Source organism: Eurypyga helias, unplaced genomic scaffold (genome assembly GCF_000690775.1).
Source record: "Eurypyga helias isolate BGI_N326 unplaced genomic scaffold, ASM69077v1 scaffold886, whole genome shotgun sequence".
NCBI classification, from domain to species: Eukaryota; Metazoa; Chordata; class Aves; order Eurypygiformes; family Eurypygidae; genus Eurypyga; species Eurypyga helias.
In genome coordinates this window covers 10,061-36,183 of record NW_010255769.1, presented here as the reverse complement: position 1 = coordinate 36,183, position 26,123 = coordinate 10,061, and the positions used below count along the sequence as shown (strand labels likewise).

The 26,123-nt window shown below is 41.4% G+C and overlaps 1 protein-coding gene across 1 annotated transcript; it reads right to left on the bottom strand.

Annotated features, from left to right (window-relative positions):
• Nucleotides 1-2,210: 2,210 nt before the first annotated feature.
• On the bottom strand, nt 2,211-25,837 carry NFAT5 (nuclear factor of activated T-cells 5, tonicity-responsive). The gene is given in 13 exon segments (XM_010153394.1): nt 2,211-2,269; nt 3,176-3,422; nt 4,655-4,780; nt 4,783-7,081; nt 7,573-7,721; nt 10,095-10,172; nt 10,721-10,853; nt 11,920-11,972; nt 12,146-12,280; nt 15,425-15,597; nt 17,493-17,683; nt 20,076-20,268; nt 25,281-25,837. Coding segments are annotated over 12 exon segments (4,299 nt in total). The 5' UTR covers nt 25,811-25,837; the 3' UTR covers nt 2,211-2,269; nt 3,176-3,183.
• Nucleotides 25,838-26,123: the final 286 nt, after the last annotated feature.

The following is a 26,123-nucleotide window of genomic DNA, read 5'->3' as shown; positions in this document are numbered from 1 at the left end:
ACACATCAAAACACGCAGTGAAGCTTCTCGTAGCCAGCTGGAACAATACACTGCCTGATGGAATGGCAAGAGATGAACAAGTTATTTATGTTGCAAAAAGTACTTAAATACTCAATAAAGACATAACAAACCCCACCCCACCCCACTGTTATCAGACGCCACGTTGTGGTAGAACATCAGACAAACTCACAAATTTACCACAAAAATGTGTGGCAAAAAGAATATTTTATATATATGTATATATATAAATTTTTATATTTATGCCAATGTACTCACTCAGTACAAATAGCAAAATAGTATACCATTTCCTAAATACAAAATATAGCTTTCCAAAAAAATGAAACACACATTAGATATAAACCATCCAAAACTTGAACGATTGAAAACTGTATTCAAAATTAAATGACCCAGAGCAGGTCTCTTTCTGAAAAGTTCCCTTCATATCGGCAAGAAGCCTTACTACTGAAAACGTAATTCAATGCCTCTCAATGAGAGAGAGAGAGAGAAAGAGAGAGACAGAAAGTGAACGTTCTGACAGACTGACAAACGGGAAAGACCATTAAAACAAACAAAAACTCTACACGGCTCAACTAAGCACACAAGTTAAGGGAAAAAAACACACAGTAAACAGACTAGAGGAACTTAAAAACCATTTACAGACTATTCTTTTGTTATTCAAAATAACAAAAATGATAAAATGACATGATACCAACTACACTCTACCAAGGCATAATAGCCATACACGACAGCTGTTCGGCTCTAACCGCAGCAACAGCTTTCTACGTGCAGAAGGAGAAGAAACAAGTATCTGAATGAGGCCGTAGTGAGAGATATCACAAAACTGTCCGGAGAGTTGGAGCACCCAAAAAATTCACATGCCTCACAATACAACTTCATGGTCTGGAGTGGGTTGTTTTTACATTCTGTAACATCAGACTACTGGATTTAGTTGGTTTTGTTTTTTTTTTTTTTTAAATTGAGACACGACAATCTAGAAACAAGACTTGGGGACTGTTGGTATTTAAAAAAAAAACAAACCACTTCACAACTGCAATGAGCTCAATATGCTACGAAGATGCAACAGCTCAGCATGAAGTGAAATTTTCGAGAATGCTTAAAAATGATGCCATTTGCCCCCTACTTGGAGTAAAGTCAAGCTGCAGGTCTACATCCGTGACAGCTGGCAAATGACTGGTCAAGGGGGATTCCTGCACTGAGAAGGTGGTGGAGAAATTGCTTCCTCTTTCCTTAATCCTTGATTATTTGTCAAAGCTTCTCCTGACTAAGCAATTTAATGCCAAGGATTCCTAAAAGCTGCTTCTGATCTTTAAAGCCAGTAGGATATTTATGTCTTTTTTTTTTTCTTTTTAAATGGCGTAAGAAATTAAGAGAGAGAAGGAAAACAGTAAGAAGAATGAAAGGGAGAAGGCTGGTTTGAGAATGGATAACGCACTTCTAACACATTCAGAGAGACACAGAGGAGTTCTTTCTTCAGCCAGGCAGAATGTTCCTTTCAAATTGAAGGTATTTTAGAGGATAAGATTTTAAGAGCAAAATTTAATTGAAAGTTCCCCTTCATTTCTTCATTTTGTTAGAGCCACCAAACCCTTGCTCTACGTACAGTTACATCTACGAGACATAGAAAACCGTTAGTCACATTCTCAGAGGGGCAGCACCCACCTCTGGCTATCTACAGCAGCAAGCAATTCTCTGCTTGTTTATTACAGTTACCAGTATTTTTCACTGCCGCCTACCGCAATGACCAAATCGCAGTATGAGCTCTCCCACTCAACTATAAAATATGATCCCTTCACTGACTGACAGCTAGGAGCCATGGCTCACGTCACAGGCATTTGATGTTTCTGCTTCACAAGCTTTTCTAGTCGAAAGAGAGGATGTGAAGAAGGAAGAGGAAGGGGGAAAAAAGTAAACGTGGTAACATGTATCACCTTCTAACAACAATAATAACTGACCAGATATGCTTTAAATTGAAAGAGCACCCCACTGGTAATGAGGCTTAGGAACCTAGTAACAGTATAATCCCATGCCCTAGTAAAACAAAGCATAGCTTCTCAGCATTATTGGCACTACAAATCCCAAACACTACGGTCACAGCCTTAGGCGCTAGACGCTGCAATCGGCCATGTGTGTGCTCTTTAGAGGAGGGGGCCACGTTTTGACAGAAGCAATCAGTTCCACACAGCCTAATCCAGAGTCGGAAGGTCTGAGAGGATCTGGGAAATCATCACTTTTTTTCTTCCTAGAGTTTCTGCAGGGGTAGGAGGGGAAAAAAAAAAAAAGTTAGGCATAATCAACAAAAGCCATCCTCCTGTTTCTACGTAGTTCCTTCATCTTCAAAGCGTCCTTCGCAAGCGGACGTGAAACTAAGAGCACATATCGGGATGCAGCACTTCCACAGAGCAGCGTTACTCTCCTTCCACTCTTTTTTTAAACTTTTTAAAGTTCATAACTTCCTTTCCAAATCTATTTAGTTTAGAAAATGAAACGTATCGCTGAAGTGATAAGCGATAACCCTAACCCGGCAACAGTCAACTAGAGCGAAGTTACACACCGTGGACAGTACTAGATCCCAGAGCCCTCCTGATTCTTGGTTCTCATTTGTAGTCAAAGCTTCTGTCACCTCTGAAAAAGGCACCTTCTAAGGCATAATGTCTCCTAGTAACAGCTGACTGTGGCAGCTCCACAAACACTCAGCATGTGGCACACTCCATAGCTGCCGCATTCTACCGAAACTTGTTTTCACATTACGTTATTGTAACCCAGGGGGCAACTTCAGAACAGTACAGAGCTGAGGTGTTATTTACCCAGTGAGCCTTAAGTTTCTAACTGCAGCCATATTTCATAACGCTTTTGTATCTGCCAAGCTGTCAGTGAGCTACTCTCCTTCCTAATAAAGTACTAGACCATAACAGGAGATGACAAACCGTACAGCAACTGAGCGACAAGACTCAGTCTCAACCAACTGCTTCGTACAAATTCTGACTTCTGTTTCTAATAACTCTTCATTCAAACCACTGGGATTATATTCTGAATTCCACAGTATGGGTATTTTAGCTGATCTCTTAGAGCAGGATGATACACTCCAACGTAAAGACTCGCTGAACAGAAGTATACATGACAGGAAAAAACCCCAAAACCCAAACACGTTACTTACTTGACTAATTAAAACGAGCCAGCCATATTGTTCCCCTGGTTTTGCAGTGACACAAGCAGATCATCTATTTTCTCCATATTCTGATTGGTTGCCATAGCTGACGGCAGCGGAGGAGTCTCGGCTATCTGCTGGGAGAGCAGCGCTGGCACTGCCGCTTGTCCCTCGCCCTGTGGCTGACCTGGCTGACTTATGGCCATCAACTCATCCGGCAACGTAGCTGGTCCAGAAGTTAGCAGCTGCCCACAGTCTGTTAAGCAGTAAGTGAAGAACAAAGGACCCTTTACGTTAGGTTAATACATGCAGAGAATTAGAGACTTCTCCATACATCCACCCACACTGACTATAAGCTGCGTAGACAGTTACACACACTTCTGCTCACGGGACCACCTTTGCTTACCACTCCCTCAGGGTATAAGCACAAGCTCAAGGTGTACGTACTGAACACACAGACTCCGTACTATGACCAAATACTACTAGAGGACACCCCAAACTGAGGACAACACTTAAAACGAAGTACGTGACCATGCCCACACTTTGTCTTTATTAATTACAGGTGCGTCTTTGTCGGTTCAGCCACGGCATCCACCAGCTCCTTCAATAAACCTGCCAACAGTGTCACACCTCCTATCCCTCCTAGCATTATCTTCAGCTTCAGGGAAAAGCTTGGCTGCATGTGGCCTGTCAAATATCTCATAGAGCACAGCCCATATTCAGGTATAACTGCGGGCCCTGTACACAGCTACGGCTTTCTGTCCAGATCTTTCTTAAGATGCTGTCATCATCATCTCCACCTTCTCCTGGAGAAGTGCAACCCTTCACAGACAGAGAAGAGGTTCTGCATCCCAAAGACCTCGTCACAGAGGCTGGATTCAGAGATGAGACACAGAGAAGTGACGGCTTATGAAGTTAAAGGAGTTTCAAATACGCTAACAGATGCTTCTCTGGACTACAAAGCTTAAAAAGAAACACCCCTTCCTTTCAATAACGTGTGGACAAAGTCATTGCATCGATGGTGGCAATCAAATGCAGCAAGAGAAAGATGAGTGGAGCTGTCTTACAAGGGTGTGACTTTTTTCTATGTATTAAATGTGTGTACATGTAATTATCTCTTATCTGTGTACGCACTGTTACAATATTATGTCTGTAATTGTATACCGAAATCCTTACAATTCTAAGATGGTTCTGTCTCATGTTAATCCTAAGTGTAAGATGACCAACAAGGTACTTAAGCTAAGAGCTCTCATGCAAACTCAGCAACATAAACGTACATTCAGAGCAACATGATGAGGATGTATATTCCCAACTGTAGTGCTACCTTACTTATATCAAGAATTAATTACTGTAGTGCTACCTTACTTATATCAGGATTTTCTTTATTTTGGTAAAGAAATCTCTTAGAATTAATCCATCATTGTCTTGTGGGCTCTAATTAGTAGCTTTTTTAACTTGTAAACTCATAATCAGGCATCTGCCACTTACTGTTTTGAATGCCAAACAGGAATATTCCTGATGTCTGCTGAGATGAAGCTGGAGAATTCTGCAGCTGGTTCATAGCACCTCCTGCCGTGTTGTGAAATAAAGAAGCTTGTTGCTGCGGGGGGGAATCATCCCTGCCATGCTGTTCTGAGAAGAGTACATAGGAGACTGCTGCAGCTCTTGCTGGCTCATACTGTTCTGCAAGGCAGACATGGAAGCTGAAGAGATGAAGAGGGTGACTTGTTGCTCTTGAGAACTTGGTGATCCTTGGACCAACTGAATCTGGGGGGAGTTATGGAAGATAGCTGGCTGCTGTGCTTCAGCCTGGCTGGATCCAGGATTCTGAAGAGAAGACACTGTAGTCTGACTCTGGAACTGCATGGGCTGCTGCTCCTGGTTCATCAATGCCATGTTAGTCTGTGGATGAAAAATGGACTGGCCTTGTTGCTCCTGATTGGCGACTGGGTTTTGATTTGGATTGAAAATCATGTTCTGCTTCTGAGAAGCAATTGTACTCATCGCATTTTGATTACTGAACATCATGTTCTGCTGTTGCTGCTGCTGCTGCTCTTGAGATGGAGGACTACTCTGGATAGCAACTATCGAATGCTGAGGCTGGAAGATAGCTCCTTGTTGGTTCTGTGGAATTGAGCTGGACTGGATGGAGCCTAGTGGCACTTGAGACTGAAACAAACCTTGCTGCGCAGGCTGAGTTTGGGGCTGTTCTTGGGGAAGCATAGAACTCTGGATATGAGATATCTGTGTCTGCTGCTGGAAAGAAGTCTGCTGTTCAGTGTTTGTTGCTGTCTGAAGAGAAGAAATAGAATTCGGGCTTGTAAAGAACGACATCTGTTCTTCCTGAGTCGCAGGGTTGCTCATTGAACTCTGGGAAAGGAACATGTTGGCAGACTGCTGGTCTTGAGGAACTGAGGAGCTCTGTAACACACCCATGGCGTTCTGCGAGTGGAACATGGGAGGCTGCAGTTGGTCTGAGGAATTAGTACTGGTCTGGTTGTGGACAATGGAATTTGGACTGTGAAAAATAGAGCCTTGTGCTTCCTGTGATATATTTTGAGCATCGCCAATAGGATTCTGAGAGTGAAAAAGCTGAGCTTGTGAATGTGGAGACTGCTGCATGAAGGTCCCCGACTGAATAGACATGATTTCTCCGCCTTGCTGGAACAGACCTCCTCCTTGTTGTTGAGTTCCACTCGCCTGAACCGACATCATGTTTTTGGTAGGCGAAAAGAGATTGACTTGCGATTGGCTTTCTCCACTATGCTGCATTTGAACCATGGTCTGAAACACAGTGCTCTGCATCTGCTTACTCTGACCTGAAGCTTCTTCTCCGTCTGCAGAACTCGATGCCTGGAACATCGCAGGTCCATTGTTGGAGACTTGCTGCTGAGCAGCAGGAGTGGTCTCACTTCCAGAAACACCAGGAGATGAAGAGAATAATTCACACTGCATTTGCATGTCTTCGCCTGTTGATAACCCACTCATGATGTGAGAAGCCTGCTGGTAAACAGGTGACTGCTGAAGGGCTCCATTCCCTGACGCTGTTGAAGAGAACAAATCAGACTGCATCTGTGTTGCAGCTTGGCAAATGTTTTGTTGGATTCCTATCACCATTGCTGCAGAAGTCTCCATCGCCTGCTGCTGCTGCTGCTGCTGCTGTTGCTGTTGACTGGACAACGCATTTTCAGGCTGTGAGTGAACATTTTCAGCTCGTCCAGGCAAAAGGCTCTCTGGTCTGGGATGGACAGCCGTGTCTGACGAGGAAAATATCCCAGAACTCACACTATTTTGTATCTGGCTAACTTGCTGAAAGATATCTGCATTTAGCTGATCTTGAACATCCTCACTGCTGTCTGAGCCAGAAAATAAAACCGAAGATAACTGCTGCTGAGCTTCCAATACCTGTTGCACCAAGTCAACGTTGCTATTGCTGACAGTGGCTGTGTTAGTTGGAAAGTTTCCAGCTTGCAGTTGCTGTATAGTGTTCTGTAACTGACTCACACCGCTCGCTGAAGAGAAAATACTCGATGAAATCTGTTGCTGCAACGCCTGTGCTGGTTCCGAGAGCGTAGACTGTTGTTGTTGCGAAGCATCGGTTAGCTGTGACAAAGTGACTACTGTGCCATCTGACTGCAAGACTTCCCTGGCTTGGGAATCTCTTGTTTGGAACTGCGCAGCTTGCTGCAATAATGCATCGCTGTTCTGCAGCTGACCTGGAGTAGAGACTGCCGAGAAGCTACCAGGCTGGGAAATGTCCTGCGTTTGGATAGTAGTTAGTGTCTCTGGATTATACACCTTCGGCTGTATTTGTTGTTGGTTTTCATTTTCAGAAGGTAAATGGGAAGCAGAAGTTGATATGCCGGACATACTGTTTTCCAATGTCTGTTGAGTTGGTCCAACCACATTTGAAGCCTGAAAAAAGCAATACATTAAACAGTTCATAAGCTTTCTCAGGTTATGCTTATAAAATTTCCACCAATCCACTCTCAGGAAAGATCAGACGTAAGATTTGATGGCTCTGTCTCTCTCCATACATAACCAATGATGACTAGCAACAGAAATGCTACTTCAAGGAAGGTGACATGGTACAGTTTCATGAAAGCACTGCTAGACAGTGATTAAAGCAACATTCTTAACAGTAATTTACTAGTTCTGTATCACAGGTCAAAACACAAATTCATCACAGCATCACTAACCAATCAAACAGTTTGAATGTGGGAACAAGGTAAGTTACTTTCAAAGGAAATGGTTTTAATCGTGCTCTGCCATCGTATGTTTTCTCCAGACCAATCTCAGACACGACATTTTCCCTGTGTGCTAATCTTCTCCACTATTAGAACACGGACTGGCAGGCAGATGTAACTCCAACTATTAAAGCTACTGTCTTCAGATCACACACTTACCTTGAAGACAGGGGGAGATCTTTTTTCTGCACTTACTTCCATCAGAGCCACATCTTCATTCTTAATTATACTGCTTGGCATGAGTGGAGTTATCAAGGCACTAGGAAGAATGTTTACCTTCTCCAGGTTACAACCAGTGGCCTTCACTGCTGCAGTCACAGATAAGAATGAAAGAAGGGCAATGGAATGTTAGCATTCACGATGCAGAGTGGGGTTTCTAGTGCTTCCCATTTCACTTCAGAGCCCTACCATAAGAGCTCTCATCCTCACAGATGCTAATACGCAGAGAGATCATTGCAAAAGTTTGAATACTTCATATAACCCTAGAAAACCTGAAAGCTTCCAAGTTTTTTGTTCAGACTAACAGCAATGCCATAGTTTTGGTTTTCCTCCATTTGTATCTCTGTAGACCAGGACAGCCATCCACCAATTGCATAAACTACAAACATAAAAGCTTAAGACATCTTTCCACAGATCGTCAGATTTCAAACTTTACTGCAATTCAACCACACAACTTCTCTGTTTCATTCTGAAAAGTGTCTGTGTTCAGATAACCATGTGAACAGAGTACTCAACTCATTCGGACTGTGTTTTTATTCTGTTAAAGGATTCTTCTCTGGAAGAAGCCGGGAGGGGACACAGCCAGGACAGTTGATCAAACTGACCAAAAAGGTGTTCCATTCCATAAAAATGTCATGTTTGCTAGCTAAGTTGGGGGGTGGACTGGAGCGGGGAGTGGTCCTCTTGCTTGGGCTGGGTCTGGCTCTTAGCTCTTGCTACTCAAGGACTGGCTGGGCATCAGTCAGCAGGTGGTGAGCAGTTGTATCATTCATTTTATTTTCCATTATTTTCATTATGTAGTATTGTTATCATTATTTTATTTCATTTCTTTTCAGTAATAACCTTGTTCTTCTCTCATCCCATGAATTTCCTTGTCTTTGTCTCTTCCTCTGATTCTCCTCCCCATCCCACTGGGGGAGGAGGGAGATGAGTGAGCAGCTGTGTGGTGCTTGGCTGCTGGCCGGGGTTAAACCACAACAGCCTCCACACTAAATTAGAGTGCTGTCAGGCTTGCCCTGATATGTTAGTTACTGTTTTCCTCATCTTTTTAATCTTGCTACTAGAAGTCCTGCCAGTCCTATTATCAGCTTGTTTCATTTCCCTAGGTATTTTTGCATATTTCTCCCTCAAACATTCTCTGCAGGTTTAAACTCATCATATCTTGTACTATCCTCCCTAACAAGTTGTAAAGTCAACTTGTAAATATATCCCCTGCCAAGACCAAGCTATTAACATAAAATCATCATGAGCTTCATGATTTTAACCTGAAGCTATGGATTCCTATCAAACTTGTGATCACATTGTTAATTTGCTTACCTTTCAACCTGCTTTCACCAGAGCAGGCTATGGAAATTTCCATTAACCTTTGCACACTACCATAGTTTCAACAATCCACTAAGAAACATTTCCTTCCTCTACTTTATTTCAATATTGGAAGGATCAAGTCACTTCACACTTACAACCCAGGCAAACCTAAAACTTGCTCGCTTGGAACAAAAAGGCCAACTTTACATGGACAGAATGGTTGGGAGGGGGAAAAAAAAAACCCACCAAAAAAACCACGCGCACCTTACTGAAGGGAATAAGTTGAAATTGTCAGGATTAACGTTCTTAACTAGACCCCCTGGAAAGCAGTTTCCTAAAACCACTGGAAAGCTTCTGAAAATACCAAGTTGACACACTGGGGTTTTTTCAGTACTCAGTTCTTCCCCACCACTACCTTTATGTGCGTTTTTGCTAAAATGAATGCTACTCAGTTTCCAAATCCCTTGTATTAACTGCTATCTTAGGCTTGCTTCTTTTTTCTTCTCCCCTTGCGTGCATGTGACATGAAGATTAGACTGCAGGGCTCAAGGTATGAAAAACAGAAGCTATTTTTAATTTTACTTTTTGCAAAGTTTTTGTTCCATACTAGCTCATGTTAAAATATACTTAAAGGAATACTGCAGTCAAGTAAAATATTCAGAAAACAAACCTCTCTGTAAGAATATGGCCAGATTTTATAAGTGCAGACTTATCTTCACGGGACATCTGATTCATTCCTCCAAATTTGGGTAGGAATTTATAGTTAAATTATTAACAACAATGATAAGAATCAATTTAGTACCTTTTATAGCCTCTTCAAAAGAACAATGTTGGGCTGGGCTGGAGATTTCCTTCTTCACATTAACATTCAGAGTACCAGCTGTAGAGACAAAACACATTGAGAACTTCCTTATGTTAAAACAGCAAACAAGTGACAAAACCAAAGCAAACCAAAACACTTGAATCTTAAAGAAATTAAGGTTCTTTGAAACCCACACTAACTTTTGCACTGTATATGGTAATATAAATAAATAAACAAAAATACATGATACAGACAGGCATCAACACCTTCACAGGACATCTGATTCATTCCTCCAAATTTGGGTAGGAATTTATAGTTAAATTATTAACAACAATGATAAGAATCAATTTAGTACCTTTTATAGCCTCTTCAAAAGAACAATGTTGGGCTGGGCTGGAGATTTCCTTCTTCACATTAACATTCAGAGTACCAGCTGTAGAGACAAAACACATTGAGAACTTCCTTATGTTAAAACAGCAAACAAGTGACAAAACCAAAGCAAACCAAAACAGTTACTTGTATCTTAAAGAAATGAAGGTTCTTTGAAACCCACACTAACTTTTGCACTGTATATTGTAATATAGATAAATAAATAAACAGAAATACATGATACAGACAAGCATCAACATTCCTCAAGATAGAGCGTGGTGCACTGTATACAATACAATACTTTTTTCCTGCTCAGCTTCATTTTGAACCTTATGCTAGAAATGGATGCTACCTTATAAGAACAGCTGTCGCCACGTAGCTGAAATTTGAGATACTTGCCACAGAAGTGAGAAAAGCCAAGCCTTTAGCTTTTATTCTTTAACAGAGCAAACCTCACCAGGAAGAGGAGTTTGAAAAGATCCACTTCACTGAGCATTTCTGTTGTATGGACTAAATACTGCGAAATTAGAAACTAAATACTGTGAAATTAGAAATCAGAAGCCTAGCAGGTAAGACTGCCCATTCCTTCCTCCAGTTTTCTATCTTACATACATGTATCTGGAGTGTATGTAAATGGTTGCACATCGTGTGATCTTCCAGCATTAGTCACCACATAGATTCCCACAGAAACAGCTGAGGTTATTTGCTGGTCATGATATGGTGGCACCTTCACAATAAGGTGCTTCTGCAATGCAAAAATAGTATTTAAAAAAAAAAAAAATCACATTAGAAATTGTATTTCTTTACTACTGACCTTACTTGTATTTACATCCATAAAACCAGACTGATAAAACACCATAAAAAAACAAAGACACTGGGAGAAATGTGATCAAGTTACACTTCAAGTGAAGTAAACTGATAACTGACTTGTGCTAGAAGAGAGATTGGAATCATCAGCCTGTATGATGCCCGCTGGCAACTTACAGCTCAAAAAGAAGGTGCAGAAAGGAAAGATGTATGAAGCCCAGCATTTTAAACATGAGCTTGTGCCTAACATGCCTGACTGCACTGCCATCAGTTTGCCATCAAACTCTGCTGGACTCGGACACCCGACTGCTCTGCTGAATCAGGTCTTTGTTCAGACGGAGGGTGCCATTTCAGGTTACACCTAAGCGGATTGAGCACTCAGCAGACATCAAAACAGGCCTGCAGTCATTCACCAGCAATAGCAGCCATGAGTGATCTGTCTATCCCCCAACTACCTGTCCATCCCACTAGAAGCAAGACATCATTCCTGCCCGTGCATGCATGGAATAACCGCCTTCAGCGGGGGGAGCAAGATGACATTTGTTGGATGTCACTTACACCTAATAATTTCTCCGATTTCAGTCCCATAGTCCCTAAAGACATTCAGTTGTGTCAGAAAGAGTAAACAACTATTTTGTAAAACATTTCAGAGCGGTACAGAAATACAAGCAGGTACAAAGACTAAGGCCTACACACAATCTACTTCCACTCACAAATAACCTCTTGGGTCCTTCGGAAAGCTACTGGAAAAACGGTGTTAGGCCTTTTCATCACATTGTATGTAAGGGTAAAGACTTGTCACCAAGTTCATAAACCACACTCCTACTGCAGTATCTAAGTTCTGAATTAGAAACTGAGCAATTCTACTTGTGTAAACCCAAAACAATGATATTCTATCAGACTCAGGAATATTATTTCTAGAAACGCAGAAGAAAAGAAAAAGGCTTATTCAATTTTTCTTTGGAAACAGAGTTGGAGTCTTAATAACAATAGTACACAAGTACCTGATGAAATAATTCCATGTCTATTTCAGCTTCTGCCTTCCAAGAATTCTCATCTAAATGAAAGTTAAAAAGCATAATTTATTGCACATCCTTCAAAAGCAACTTATTTTAGTGCCTTTGATTCTGCTTCTCAGTCTGCTCTCTACAACTCAACTTTATCAACCAGTGTAAACCCAAACATCATGCTCTCTTCAGCACCCCAAGCCATTTTTGCTCTCATACTAACCAGAAACATTCTCTTGGAAAATCACTTTTGTTCCCTTTAGAAAGTTCTTGCCAATCAGAAAAACTTCCTCTTCACCCTTCACTGAACAACTGTGCAGACTTTTCTTTAGGATCTCTGGAACTCCTGCTGGCTGAGCTGCAATTGCAAAACCACATTGTTTGACATCAAGAAAATATCAACATCCATAACAAAGAGCGTTTACTTACAGGATTATAAAGGACAACACAAAATAATTCCAAGCTTCTTCCCTTACTATATCATTGATGACAAAACCTTTCACAAGACAACAGTTTCTATTTCCCAGATGCAATGACCTTATAAAAAAAATCACACTTAAATGATCCACTATGTTCCCTTTTTTTCCTGCATTTAGTAAATCTTCAAAATGAAACTTTCAGGGTTGGAGCTAAAGCTCAAGAAGTGTTCAGGAGAGAAGAAAATCCATTTCTGTAATTTCCTGGCACAGAGAGCAATAAACAAATGCACCAGCCCTTAGACACAGCTGAATCACACCTTCATATTTATCCTTAAACTCATAAAAATATTTTTATGAAGCTTATTTTGTCCTGCTATGCAAAAGGGTAGAAGTAGTAATACCTGTAATTCCTGGGGTTTTCAGATTTATTTTTTTTTTACACGAGAGGTTTCTAGCTGGTGCAACAACTAACTCAGGCCTTTGGCAACCTGACGTAGTGGAAGGTGTCCCTGCCCACAGCAGGGGGTTGGAACTAGATGGTCTTTAAGGCCCCTTCCAACCCAAACCATTCTGTCATCCTGTTACCTTTTTGACCTATATACTTCAGCTAATACAAATCCTTGCAAGAGTCACATCTCTGTAGCTGGGGATTATAGCAATTTATATCCTATAAACTAGTAAAAAGAACAAGGCTTAGAGATACACATCCCTGGAAACCTCTGCCTTTCAGCCAGCGATTCAGATGTTGATTTATGCAACACATTACAAACTGGCTTTGCTGCAAACTCTTTCTATGCTTCTTAAAGCATAAATCAACTAAGACCATGTGTGTTAAATGAAAGTGAGCACTAAAAACAATTTAAATACAGACACACATTTTTAAATAACGTATTTTAAGTTTGTAATATTTAATATGTTCTAAAATAATTCCAGTTTCTAATAAGGATTTCTCAACCACCTTTTCTAGTCACCAAAAAATCCTAGTGGCATACGCTTGCACTTGTTCTTTGCACATACGTGGTCTACTTTTAGCATTTAATAAGAGTATTCTCTGGGCTTACTACACAGAAGAACATCCATACTGTAACACTCCAAATTATTTAATGACCTTTCAGAAAGGATTTTTCTACAACTGTTGCAGCAGGTTCCTAGGCAACCATTACGCCACTACTAAATATGCTGAAGGCACATGAACTTCTGAAAGGAGTAACTGGATTTAGGTTTGCCAGCAAGTTAACAAAGCCTATTTAAAACGCAGACCTTCAATAAAGAGCCTGTGTCTACTTGATGTCTTTCCTATGGTTTCAGGAACATTATTGCAGCTTTGACAACAATATTAGTTATAAACCACAACATAAACAGGCTCTGATGAGTGAATATGTAAACCTTACACTAAAAGGTACACTACACATCTGTAATAAGATGTAGCAAACAAACCAGCTGTAATGTGCTCAAGGAGGTGATTTATATAAACAAATAATATAACAGACAACAAAATGTTATGCCATGTTGATCAGCCAGTATGTAGTTACCAACAGTATTTGGTTGCCTGAGACATTCTGCAAGTCACTAACTTCGGAGTACGTTAAGACAGCAGAAGCACAGAATGCTGGAAAGAGCCTCAAGAATTCCCTTCTCAGCCTTTCCATCATGATCAGGTTTCCCCACATGGTTCCTCAAAGATAGAAGTCTAACCAGTGTATTTTGTTTCTTTGGTTTAGGCCTCCAGCAATGGAGAGGGTTTAAAATTCCTGGGCAATCTCTTAGCTACTTACACAACTAAGATTTTCTTACCAACTGACCAAAACTCAGTTTGCTAAAAATGAAACCAATTTACTCCTTACTGTGTGGGTTAGTTTGTTTGTTTTTTAAAGTTTATTTATGGAAGGATATTTTTTATTTCCTTCTTTCCTTCCTCCTTTTTTCTAATGTCCCTTAGCACGTCATCACTCTCACATATTCTGCTTTTTGCAGAAGGAAGAAGGAGAGTCCTTCGCTGCATCAGCAGCGACACGTCTTTGGTTATCAGCCTTTCCAGGGTTTCCATGGGGCTCCTGCTCTCCCCGAGTCTTGCAAAGGGATTCTCTGTGAGAGCAGAATACAGAAGGAGAGGCGGGCTACACTGCACATCTGCCGAATCACCTGCTGCCCGCAGCACTGGAATGGCGCGGTGGTAGCCGACGTGAAGCTCACATGTTTTTAATTATCTCCTCTCCCGATCTGTTCTTTAGCTGGCCGTTTCTGACAAGCTGAATAGGAGCCCTGACACAATAGGTACTGACAGTGGTTAGAAAAAAGAAGAAACTAAAAACAGTAACTTCTTTTTATACAATGGTGAGAGCACAGCACAAGTGCCCAGGAGCTTGCATAACCATCCTATGTTACATGCACGGGGAAAAAGCTTTCCTATCATCTTGTCCATCAAGAACTATCAATAATCCCATCAACAGCTGTAGTAAATACATTCCCCTATCTCCTCTCTTTGGCAGGTGAGCAGAATTCCCTGCAACTAGCAGTCACTACAGACTGTATGGACAGCCCCGAGGTACTGCAGCCTCCTCCGATTTCCGCTTCCCTGTTGCTCAGTAAAACCTCCCTAGTCAATGCAGCCATCTGTGCACAGTGCTAAACAGAGCATTTTAATAAATAGCTATAAAAAGTTTCATTCTCGCACTGAACCAGAACAGATTCAGCCTCTGGCCCAACCAACTGTAAAGAGCCACACTTACTAACTTATTAGAATTCCTTTCCATCCCTGAAAGCTGTCAGATGACTGTGACAATACAGGATAGATTAAAACCTGTATCAAAAAAAATCATACCAGAAGTTCAAAGCAATCATGATAAAATTTCTGACCTTTTAAAAGGCAAAAATCCATTTAATAAAAGTTAAAACTAAGTTAAATGACTGACCAGTATTTAAAAGAACTCCCCACCCCAAATAAAAATCAATCCATGTGATCTTAGCCATGCCGATTCTGAAATAATCACAGATTAACACTGCAAGGGGAGGTTCCCTCGAGGCATTCTGTGGCAATCCAACTAAAATCCAGAGTCCTCTTATACCGACATTTTGATACTTACTGCACAAAATCGGGGAAGAAGGTGTCTGTAGAGTCAAAGTCGAACCATCTTTGCAAGTGATGTTAACACGAAATACCAGCCTAGCACGTGTGCTTTTTTTCTTGGAACCAGCAATCCCTATCCTAGCTTCAACATCAGCATTTCTCAGCTTCAGGATTCCCACACAATCAACCCTAACAACACAAAACAGTTGAGAGTTTAGTAGAGTTTACTTAAAGTTCAGCATCTTTAATAATCTTTCCACTGGTTACACAAGTCACAAAGTCAAAACTCTTCAGTAATTACTGAAATATTAATTTTTTTTATTTACATGAAATCTCTAGGTGACCTTTCTCATTACATAGCCCAGTTTTCAATTTGGATGATGAATCATGGGAGAAATGAATATAAAAGTAGTATCAATAAAGGAGAAAACGCAATGTAACAAAGTAATTCTGGTAAGCATTCCATTTATAATCACAGATCTTCATTCCTGGGACTAGATCTGGGTTTGTAAGATTATTACTACAACATATTCTGCATTCACTTAAAGCAGTAGTAGAAGAAAACTTACTGTAGTCATATTATTTTTTATGCTCAGTGGAACTTGGGAGTGATAGATACGTCATACCATAACTGTGGTCCTACGGGAAATGTATACAGGGCCAGGGTGAGAGAGTGATGCAGTGCTGACTTGCAGAAAGATATGCTAGATGCAAAATGATTTCAAGCAAAAGCCAAACAAACAAAACAAAAAAAAAAGCGCCAAACACAGATGTGTTAAGAAGAATAATATTGTAAATTTACCAGGATCTTAAGCCCTACATCCAAAACATACATGGACCATTTGATATCTGAGTAGGACAAATCTTTGTGCTGTATCAGGGCCAACAAGCAAGAGCTAGGGAGCAGAGGGGAGATTGAGAGTGTGACTCAGAAGGTGGCACTGGCATTACCCTCAATAGAGAGGTGCTACAGCACCACTGAAATACTAGGACAATTTCTGAGACATCAAGATATCTTATGAGTTTTGCCTAGGCAAAGCTTTTCTTCCTAGATAATTCCAAATTCATCTTTCTAGTATCTCTATATTTATATGGTTTTACATTAACATTTGAGGACAATTCTAAAATTACACTCTGAAAGGCAGTTTTTGTACTTATCATGGGAATATATTTTATATTAAAAAATTCAAGCCGATGCAGTCTATTAGCCAGCTGCATTATCCTGTTCAAGAAGTGGACACTGTAAATCAAAGAAATGTTTCTTTTCTTGAAACGAGACAAGCTTCTAAGCAGAGTGACAGCTTTCAACCACATACCACTAAAGACGTTCTAAGGAAACGAACAGTTTGAAAGATCGCTCCCTTCCTACATTTTAAGATACATGTGAAAAGCTTATTAGGGAATCGTTTATTTCTAAAGTTTCTTGGGAGATCTAACCCACACAAGCAGATGAGGCCACTTGCTCAAGAATCTATTGTGGTTAAGTACTGCCCCCAGAGAGAGTGCATCCTTTCTCAGCTGCGGCTGTGCATCTGTCAGCAGTACCCAGAACACTGCCTATACCTGACTGGACAAGTGCTGTAAAGATAGCATAGCAGGCGGCTTCTGTGACAAAGGCCTATCCGGTGGGAAGACAGAAAGGGAACAAGCAAAGCTAGAGAGGAGAAAAGACAGAATTCAGCCTCACTGTCCACAACTCCCAGCCTTTGGGGCACAAGGGAATCTGAAGATGTCAACAGTCTCCTTCCCTCTTCTGATTAGCAATTCTGTACTTGTTAAAAGAGAAGACAACCAGCAGAACCAGCGGCCAGTTTATAGTTCGCATAATGCTGAACACAAAACTCACCTAACAAAGTTAATTGATAAAGTGTTAAGAAAGACCAGATTAAGCATTAAGTATAATGAACACAAACTGAGAACGCGATTGTGAAGTTTCTTACACGTCTAGCTTCACTAAGTGCCTGGTGTGTACCAAGATATTCCAGACTTAACTACTAACCAATTCCATCAAAAAAGGAAATCCAGTTTCTGAAAACAAGCTGATAAATGAAAATATTAGAAAAAACTCCAAACACACTACTCACGCAAGCGTCATATTGTTGCTCGGGTCCAGTCCGACCTCAATAACAGTGGTCCCCTCTATATCCACTTCTTTACAGGGAGTAGTGTTTCTCCCAGTAACTCTGCAGGCCTGGTAGAACCCGTGCGGCTTCACCCGACCGGAGTCATTACCCACGAACACCTGCAGCACCACCGGCTCGTTGTGACCTTCCAGCTGAAACACAGCAACGCAAATTCAATATTTCAACTGGCCGACAATGACTCTTAATGCAGACAAAACATTTTATGAAGCTGAATGTGAAGTCAATCTGCTCCCAGTGTTGCTGGAAACAACTCTAAGGCTAGAAGGAGCAAAAATTTGTCACCTAGTTTATAATCAAAACATTAATATTTATCTTTTGCCCTTTAATGGAACAACAAATGGCAACTCAGTCGTTTAAAAAATTCACATCACCTCTTTAACCCTTTAATGGAACAACAAATGGCAAGTCAGTCGTTTATTAAAGAGGTGACGTGAATTTTTTAAATTATTATTTTATTTTTAAACCACCTTGAATCCTATCCATCTTCACACAAAATTATCCCAACTCCAACTTTCAGGTCTCTTACGACCCCCACGTTACTCTCACTCCATCCATGACTATTCCCACGTCTCTTCCCAGGATCCTCCTTCCCCACCAGCATCTACATCCACCAGCCAGCTGAGAAAGGGAACACCTGCTGGGGCTGCTCCCAAGGTTGGTAAGAACGTCAGTGTGTGCATGCCAAGCAATCAATTAGCGTGCTACACTTCGAGGATCTCATCTTCAAGCAGCCACACTTTGCAATCTTTGTGAAACCATATTAAAATCATCTAACACCTGCAAAAACACTGTGAGGCGCAACAGGATGAGGGGAAAAGGAGAGGGAGGAATAGGATGGATGACCGTATGGTTCAACCACACAAACCTAGCTGTCCTTCAGACACCAAAATAAAAATTAAAAATGGCAGCTTGCTATCTCCTACCTAAAGTTTACAAACAGTGCTAGGAATCACTGAAACACACATTTCACAACGATTTAGCAGTCCTCCTGCAATCCACTGTGCAAGCTATAAATATCCCAGAACACGTTAGTGACAAATACATTCATTTTTTGTAATACCGACATCCTAGCTTGAACAGGTTTGTGTCCTTTCAACACTTTTTTATTAGCAGGATCCCACTGTGGTGATACATACTAAAAATACTCTGACCTAAAAGAGGGCTTTAAGTCAACCTGGACATCATATGAAGAAGTAACCTCTTTTTATGTAACAGAAGAAAAACACTCCAAGTAAAAAGAAACACTAGATCGCTGCCAAATATGATGTCCTCTCTTCTTTCTGAGCAGCTGCTGCACATCCACAACCACATTCCAGCCGTGTACGCCACCCCAAGTCCCTGCGATTCAAGTCGCGGCCCTGTGACTACACAAGGGAAGAAACAAGAGCTGCAAATTCACGCACTGTGCATTAGTTTGCAGTTACTGAAAACGGCCTCTGAATGTTCTCCCTTTAGAGCAGGGATGTGAAAGACCTCTTTGTGTTTCTTCGTAGCCTTCTTCGTGTTTCTCCTCCATTTGTAGCTCCTCCTTCCCTTCTGGGCTTTGGTCCCCATCCTCTGACGAACTTACAGTACAGCCCTCCTCACCAGGCTGGCAAGCCTGATCACCAACAATTTTTCCTCTCTTCGAGTAAGGTGAATTGCATCAATCATCCTTTTCTCCCCTCCAAATGAAGCAAGACAAAGAAAGCAGCTAAATGCTTGCTGTAGAAACCAGCTATGCAGCCAGGCCCTGCATTCCTGACTGCATCTGCTCTATCCAGATCCTTCCCCTTGATCAGAAGGATCAAGGACACCATTCAGCCCTGTGTGCCTCATCCCTGCCTCAGAACAAGTGACTATCAACACCTAAACTTCAAGGCATCTATACAGGAAACAGACTGCATTTGTTACGTGCGCACACAACTGCGTCCTCTCCTCCTCCCCCCGTTCTCCAGTTCTACCAACCCACGTGTATTTCACCACTGATAACCATACTGAGCAGTACAACCCAAAGTATGCCTCAGTTAGATCTTTACGACCCTACTTGAAAGACAGACACTGGATATGTTGATTCAGAGACTTCTTATCAAAAAATTAAAAAAAAAAAAATCACCTCACTTTTAATTTATTTTTTAAAATGAAACCTAGCTTTATGTCCTTACCCATAAGGCATAACGATGACCCACTGTCATCAGCAATCAAACAGTTACAGCATTTCACTATCTTAGTTTGGTTTGCTTCAAGTGTCTGTCTATTTAGACAGTTCATACAACTGCAGTCTAACAGGGCATTCATCACAGATTATATATCGCTGTCTTGACATAAAGACTCCTTCCTCCTGTATCTTTATGATGCAAACAAGGCTTCTTGTTACCTGCAAGAAGAGATACAATACAGTCTCTACAGCAAAGAGACTGCAAAGTGTGCCCACTTTCCTCTAAAAACAGAGATTCCAGGCCTATTTGAACTGAGCCAGTTTGCATTCTACTACAGCATCCCTTGGAAAGGAGCCCCCGTATCACCTAGCACTAACCAGCCTACCTTTACAGTTGGAAAGCCTTGCTGTGTCCGGTCTTTCACTGAGCCTCGGCTGCCTTCAGTCAGATAACGAGCCCTGTGCTGGGTTTCCGGCTGTACCACTATCTTCAGCTCCTTCCCCTCACTCTTAGTCGGATACTGACCACACAACATTGGGGTCTTCTTCCCTCCAGCTCCTTTCTGGTTCTCTGATGCTCTGGGAAGTCAAAGCAGACCATTAAAAGATGTTATAAGCAGCTCCCCAATAAAAACAAACTAAATCACAGAAAAGCTAAAAAGATAAAGAGTGTGTATTAACAGATGAAGATTTATAGTTGAGGGCAAACTTTGGAATTCTCTTTCTGACAGAGAAGGAAACCTGCAGGATGAAGAGGGACGGTGCTTCCCTGCCTCCTCCATCCAATACAAATACAAACTGCTTCTCAGAGAATAAACATAAAGGAAGGGAAAAGCAATTAGCATTAAACAATGTTAACAAACAGAAGGCAGCTCATAACCTGCTTTTTCGTAGTAGATAATACCGCCTGATATTATCTGAATAAGCTATTTCACTTCTGTAACAAACATACTTATGTACACACACACACTGAATGGATTTAAGGTTAAATGATAGTTCTTTAAATAGGAAAACAGCCTCATGCCTGTCTCCGCCTGAACTTGCATATCCATGCAAACTCAAACACTAATTTCTGTCACAACAGATTGATAAATTTATGTTTAAACCAAATCAGTTATTGTAAAAAGCTCTAACATAATTGCACCAATTTTAAATCTGCGGTGTATGCAAACAGACTGTTTCTTCCCAGGTGCGTACCTTAAGGTGTACTGTGTCTGGTGTTCAGTTCCATAATTAAAACCTGAATGAAGAAGCCCTCCAAAGTAGCACATCATGCAATCGATTCTACGTTCGCTTTAAGGCACAGTGGAAAATAACTCCCGATCTTACTAGACAGTGCAAGTTCGCATAATGAACCTGAAGTCTAATAAACTCATTTTACACTACTGAATGTAAACATGCCATGGCAAACGGACAGGCAAAAAAAGGCCTCCATGATTTTATGCAAATGTAATATTCTTCTCTGCCACCAAAAAGTAGTTTCTAACAGCTAATGACTCTGAAGAAAGCAGTTTAAAATAACAGGTGTGAACTGATTAAAAAAAAAATCCTGTTTCAATGTGCAACATACGGAAGTAATTTATCCAGAATTGGCAGAAGGGTGAAAGAAATGCTTTTTCTTCAGAATTGTTTACGGAGAGCTTTGCCACTGCAGTCTTTCCCTGACCTGAAGGCTGGGGTAACTCGTAGAGCTCTCTTCCCAACTACCAGATGATGTACACTAACAAACTTTATCAGCAGCTTTCCTGAAACTCCTACTGCGCCATGAATAGCACAAGGCCACACGGTACGCACATGCTTCCAAGTCATTCCCCAGCCCCTGCGCTGCCTGGCCCAGCACTTCTCCTACAGAGGGGCTTTCTCCTACCCCAGGGAAGGTCAGGCACTTTTCCCCAATTTTGTCACCTCTCATACCCCTGAAAGTCCTATTTGTCACGCTCTTATTTCTACTAAGCCTTTGAAAACCTTTTAATACATGTAGTAAAGAGTTAAAATGTACACTGCTGAGCTGTTAGGAGGTCTGTGCTTTGTATGAATTTTATAGCATCACAGACTGGTTTGGGTGGGAAGGGGCCTTGAAGCCCATCCAGTCCCACCCCCTGCCATGGGCAGGGACACCTTCCACTAGACCAGGTTGCTCCAAGCCTCATCCAGCCTGGCCTTGGACACTCCCAGGGATGGGGCATCCACAGCCTCTCTGGGAAACGTGTCCCAGTGCCTCCCCACCCTCTCCAGGAAGAATTTCTTCCTGATGTCCCATCTAAATCTCCCCTCTTTCAGTTTAAAACGGTTACCCCTTGTCCTGTCACTCTCTGTGGTGTGAAAAAAAAGCCTGTGAGAGTACCATCTTTCTGCCAAGGATTACTCTGTCATAGCCTAGTCAAACAGGTTGTTTAAGAAAGTAAGAGTGCTGTGTTAAAAAACATACCTTCTTTTAAGAAGAGACAAAATTCTTCTTCAATATAGCATATACAAGACCTGCGATACACTAAATAAACTGCAATTACACCACTATGTCCTTTGCTTCTGTATGAGTTAGGCAAAAATGCTAATGAAACTCAAGCTTGTTAGATAATCACTTTCTCTATTCCTCCTGCCAGGACATTTCTTCAACAGACTAGTAATTAAAAGGAATATATTTACGAACTCTCAGCGCGTGTCTTCTCTTTTTCTCACTCAGAATTTTAAATCACACTGCTACAATCTCTTAGCTTCCCACAGGGAACGTGGGAAGGCGCACAGGGCAACCTCAGCTCCTGCAAACACCATCGCATTATTCAAAACGCTGTGCCTGGGCTCTGTGCTTTCTGCGTGGAGAATGATCCAGGTAAAGACATCACAGGGATTTCTTAGGCTGACCCTGTCACACTTGGAAGTTTCAGCTCCATAAATGAATACAGGAGGCTAAGATTAAGGAGCCAGCCATCAAAATGAAATTCACTTTTAAACACTCAAAATGCAAAGTTTTAGCAGCACGATGCTAACACTTCGGCCTCTCTAACACAACTCTCTTCCTGACAGTACTTTACTGTTAAAACCCAAGTTACCTCAACTGCCAACATACTACTATCTTACACGTTGTCATATTTATGTGAAGAGATTCTGCTTAACATTTATTTTGCAAGTCTTCCCTCTAGAAACCTAATCATTACTTTCAATCAGAAGAGCTGAACTTGAAAGCTGTTGTAAAGCCTTCCCCAGAACTTCAGTGGTCTTTCTTTCTTCTCAAATTATGAGGCTATATCATTTACACATCCTTTTAATTTGGTTTATTTGTAATACCAATATTCATGCACATACAAACACTAAACTATTTCATACACACGCTTTTATTAGCTTAACTGTTACGAGGCAACATCTCCTCAAAACCAGCACTTATTTTTTAGAAAAGAAACATTAAGTGACAAAACCCACAACTCTAGGAAAACAGATTTCCTAAGTTAAAATCTGCCTGGTCCTACACTGGCATCAGGGCTGCTCCCAGTGACAACCTGAAAGTGAAAGTGAGACCAATCATGTCGGAAAGCTGAGACTGCCCTAAATCACCATCAATTCATTCAGCCGGTTTTAAAAAGCCTTTCACAAATTCTAGCAGTTTCCACAGGAATACATTCTTCTCCTTCCCAGTTCTCAAAGGCAACTGACTAGAAGTCTTCCGAGCCAAATGCTATTTCCACTGCACAAATTAGCAAGGGTGCTTTCCTTGCTCTTTTCTTAAAGCCAAAAGTAAATGAACTCCCCTGGCAGAACTCCATCAGGCTGGAAAGTTTTTAGAAAAAAAGTCACTACTGTGACCTAGATTGGTAATGCTAAATCTCCATATTCTAACAACAAAATTAGGTTTTCTAGTATCTTGGCCACTTCTTATCCCAGAGATTTTATTTAAAAGGACAATTCTGTTGCGTAAGAGTTTTGTTGCCGTTCCCTCTAGCCTGTATACAACACATTAGGAAAAAAACCCCACCACTCATCTATCTCTACGTCCACAGAGCACTACTGACAGTACTGATGAACATTCATCGTTAGCCACTAATATTTTAGGGGATGTTACAGAGTCTTGTGATGTTTGAGACTGTGATTGTACGTACTGTCCCAGAGTTTACTAGATCTCCCCTCTCTGTCCAGAGATCACATTTACAGTCACACAGTTCTTGCCTTTCAACAGTTTCTTCCCTTTGTCAGGGAGAGCATGACCTCCCTTGTGCTCGCTGGAGGCAGCTCCCTAGAGCCAGGCAGCTGCTGTACACGCGCCCATTTGCTCCTTTCGGCTCTACCACGTACTCGTGTTGTACTGTATTATCAATCTCGGCTGGGGAGAACGAGAGACGCCAGACAACTGCGGTTGAGTTCAGAGCAGCTGCTGTTAAGGAGAGACCAGAAAACCCAGAGGCCTGAGGAGACCGGAGCGGGCAGCAGAGCCAGCGCTCCTGGCACCGGCCAGCTCCGCTTTTCCCGATGCGGTGCCCAGGCCAGCACACTCTGGAGAGTTTCTCAGAATCACTTTTTCACAGTGAAATTTTAAGTATGGAACTGCAATGACTCTGGGAATACAGACTCCAGGCTCCTTCCCGTTGGAAGATGTGATCTTTCCCTTTGGAAGATGAGAAGTTCGTGATCTTTCCCATCACTCAAATTTTAATATTCACTATTACTGTGATGAACATTAGAAGGTACTGCAAGCACACACGTAAAAGTAAAACCAAACCAAATACACTCTCCCCTGCCAAAAAAAAGAAAAGGAAAAAAAAAGAGCCAAATCTATCCATTTGACCATCTTAAAAGTTGTAAAGAAGCCACAAGTTAAAAAATAAAAAGTATCGACACACTACTGTAAACTGATGGACTTTTTCCTCATTAAGCAACTACTGAAATGCATTTAGTGAACAGTGTGAAGTGAGAGATGAGAGACCACCACCCAGGCGTGCCCAGGTACAGACACACGCATGCACACAACCCAGAAGCACAGAGAGAAACAGGATTAGAGATTTATTTCTGAAAAAATCAAATACAGAAGTGAATTCACAAGAAAAAACAAAATCTGGGTCACTGTATCATCTTAACATTTTTATAAAAAAATTGAAGCATATGTTAATTGAAATGATGAGAGAAATCCTAACAAGCCATTAACCTCCACTCCCATCACTCTCTCTATCTGATAAATAGAGACAGAGACAACAAAGCAGGTAAAGTGTACAGACCGAAATCCTCACATAAAATCCTGCAAAAACACATCAAGATTTAGGGTGCATCCGGTCCACTTCCACTTTTCTTTTTAAATACAGTAATGTTTTCACTGCCATTTTATAAATGGAGTTGTGCAATCTTTTAGGAATTTCGCTTAAACAAGAATACAGGTGAGCTCATCAGGGCTGTGTCCAATTTTTGCAGGAAAGTTTAGCTTCATCTTCTAAATAAAGATTAGGAAGTCTAATGAGAGCTAATGGGCTAGGACGCAAAAGGGAACAGCAGAGAAGGGAAGGGATTTATGTGAGAACCTGAGCAGAACACTTGACGGGGGGCATGGGGGAATTTTATTAGTTTGGTTTTACATATGGTGATAGAACTTAAAAAAAAAAAAAGCAGATACCAACCCATTTCCTGCTTTTGAGTTGCCTTTGCTGTCCGTGCTGAGCTGAGAAAGGACATAGTGAGGAGCTTTGGCACTGTCGGCATCAAATATATCCATGTTGGACTCTTCACAATCTCGACGTTTGATCCCTGGCCTCTGCTTTGGATTTCGTTTGCGTGATTTACGTGGCACCTCAGTGTTATCATTGTAGGAACTGGTACTCATGTTACTGAAGTTGGAGGGTGAATCCTCCATCCACATACTGCAGCTCTGTTCTGACTCCAATCCACACCCCTCATCCTGGCAGGACATCCGACTGTTGTCCAGCAAGTCCTCAGGTGGTGGCGAGATGTACAGGACTGTGTGTCTCTTCGGCGTTGACTGTTGCTGCTGGACTGTGTTACTGGTTAACTGCTTTTCACTTACCCCTCGGGTACTTACCCCCACGGCTGAGGAGCAGCTCTCCACTTGCATAGCCTTGCTGTCGGTGACTGAGGTAGAGTAAATGGTAGGACTGGAAGAGGTGGTAAAGGAGCTGCAAGCACCGCCCATGGAGGAAGAGGAAGGAGCTGAAGAAGCATCTGCGGTGTATAATTCACAAGTAAATACAAGATACATGGTTCTGTGTGTGCTGGCTATAGCAGTCCCATTGAAATAAAGTGATTTATGAACCGATTTCGTTTCCCCCAACAAATATTTGGAATTTGGTTAAGTTTTAGAATGTAAGTGCTTAAAGCAATACAGCCTAACCAATACAGCATTTTGGAAATGTCCAAATAAGACTTAGTACGATCCACTGTAATCAGCTTTTTTTTTTAAAACTTAATGTTAATTGATAAAAATGGCCGCAAGTAAACAGAGCTTT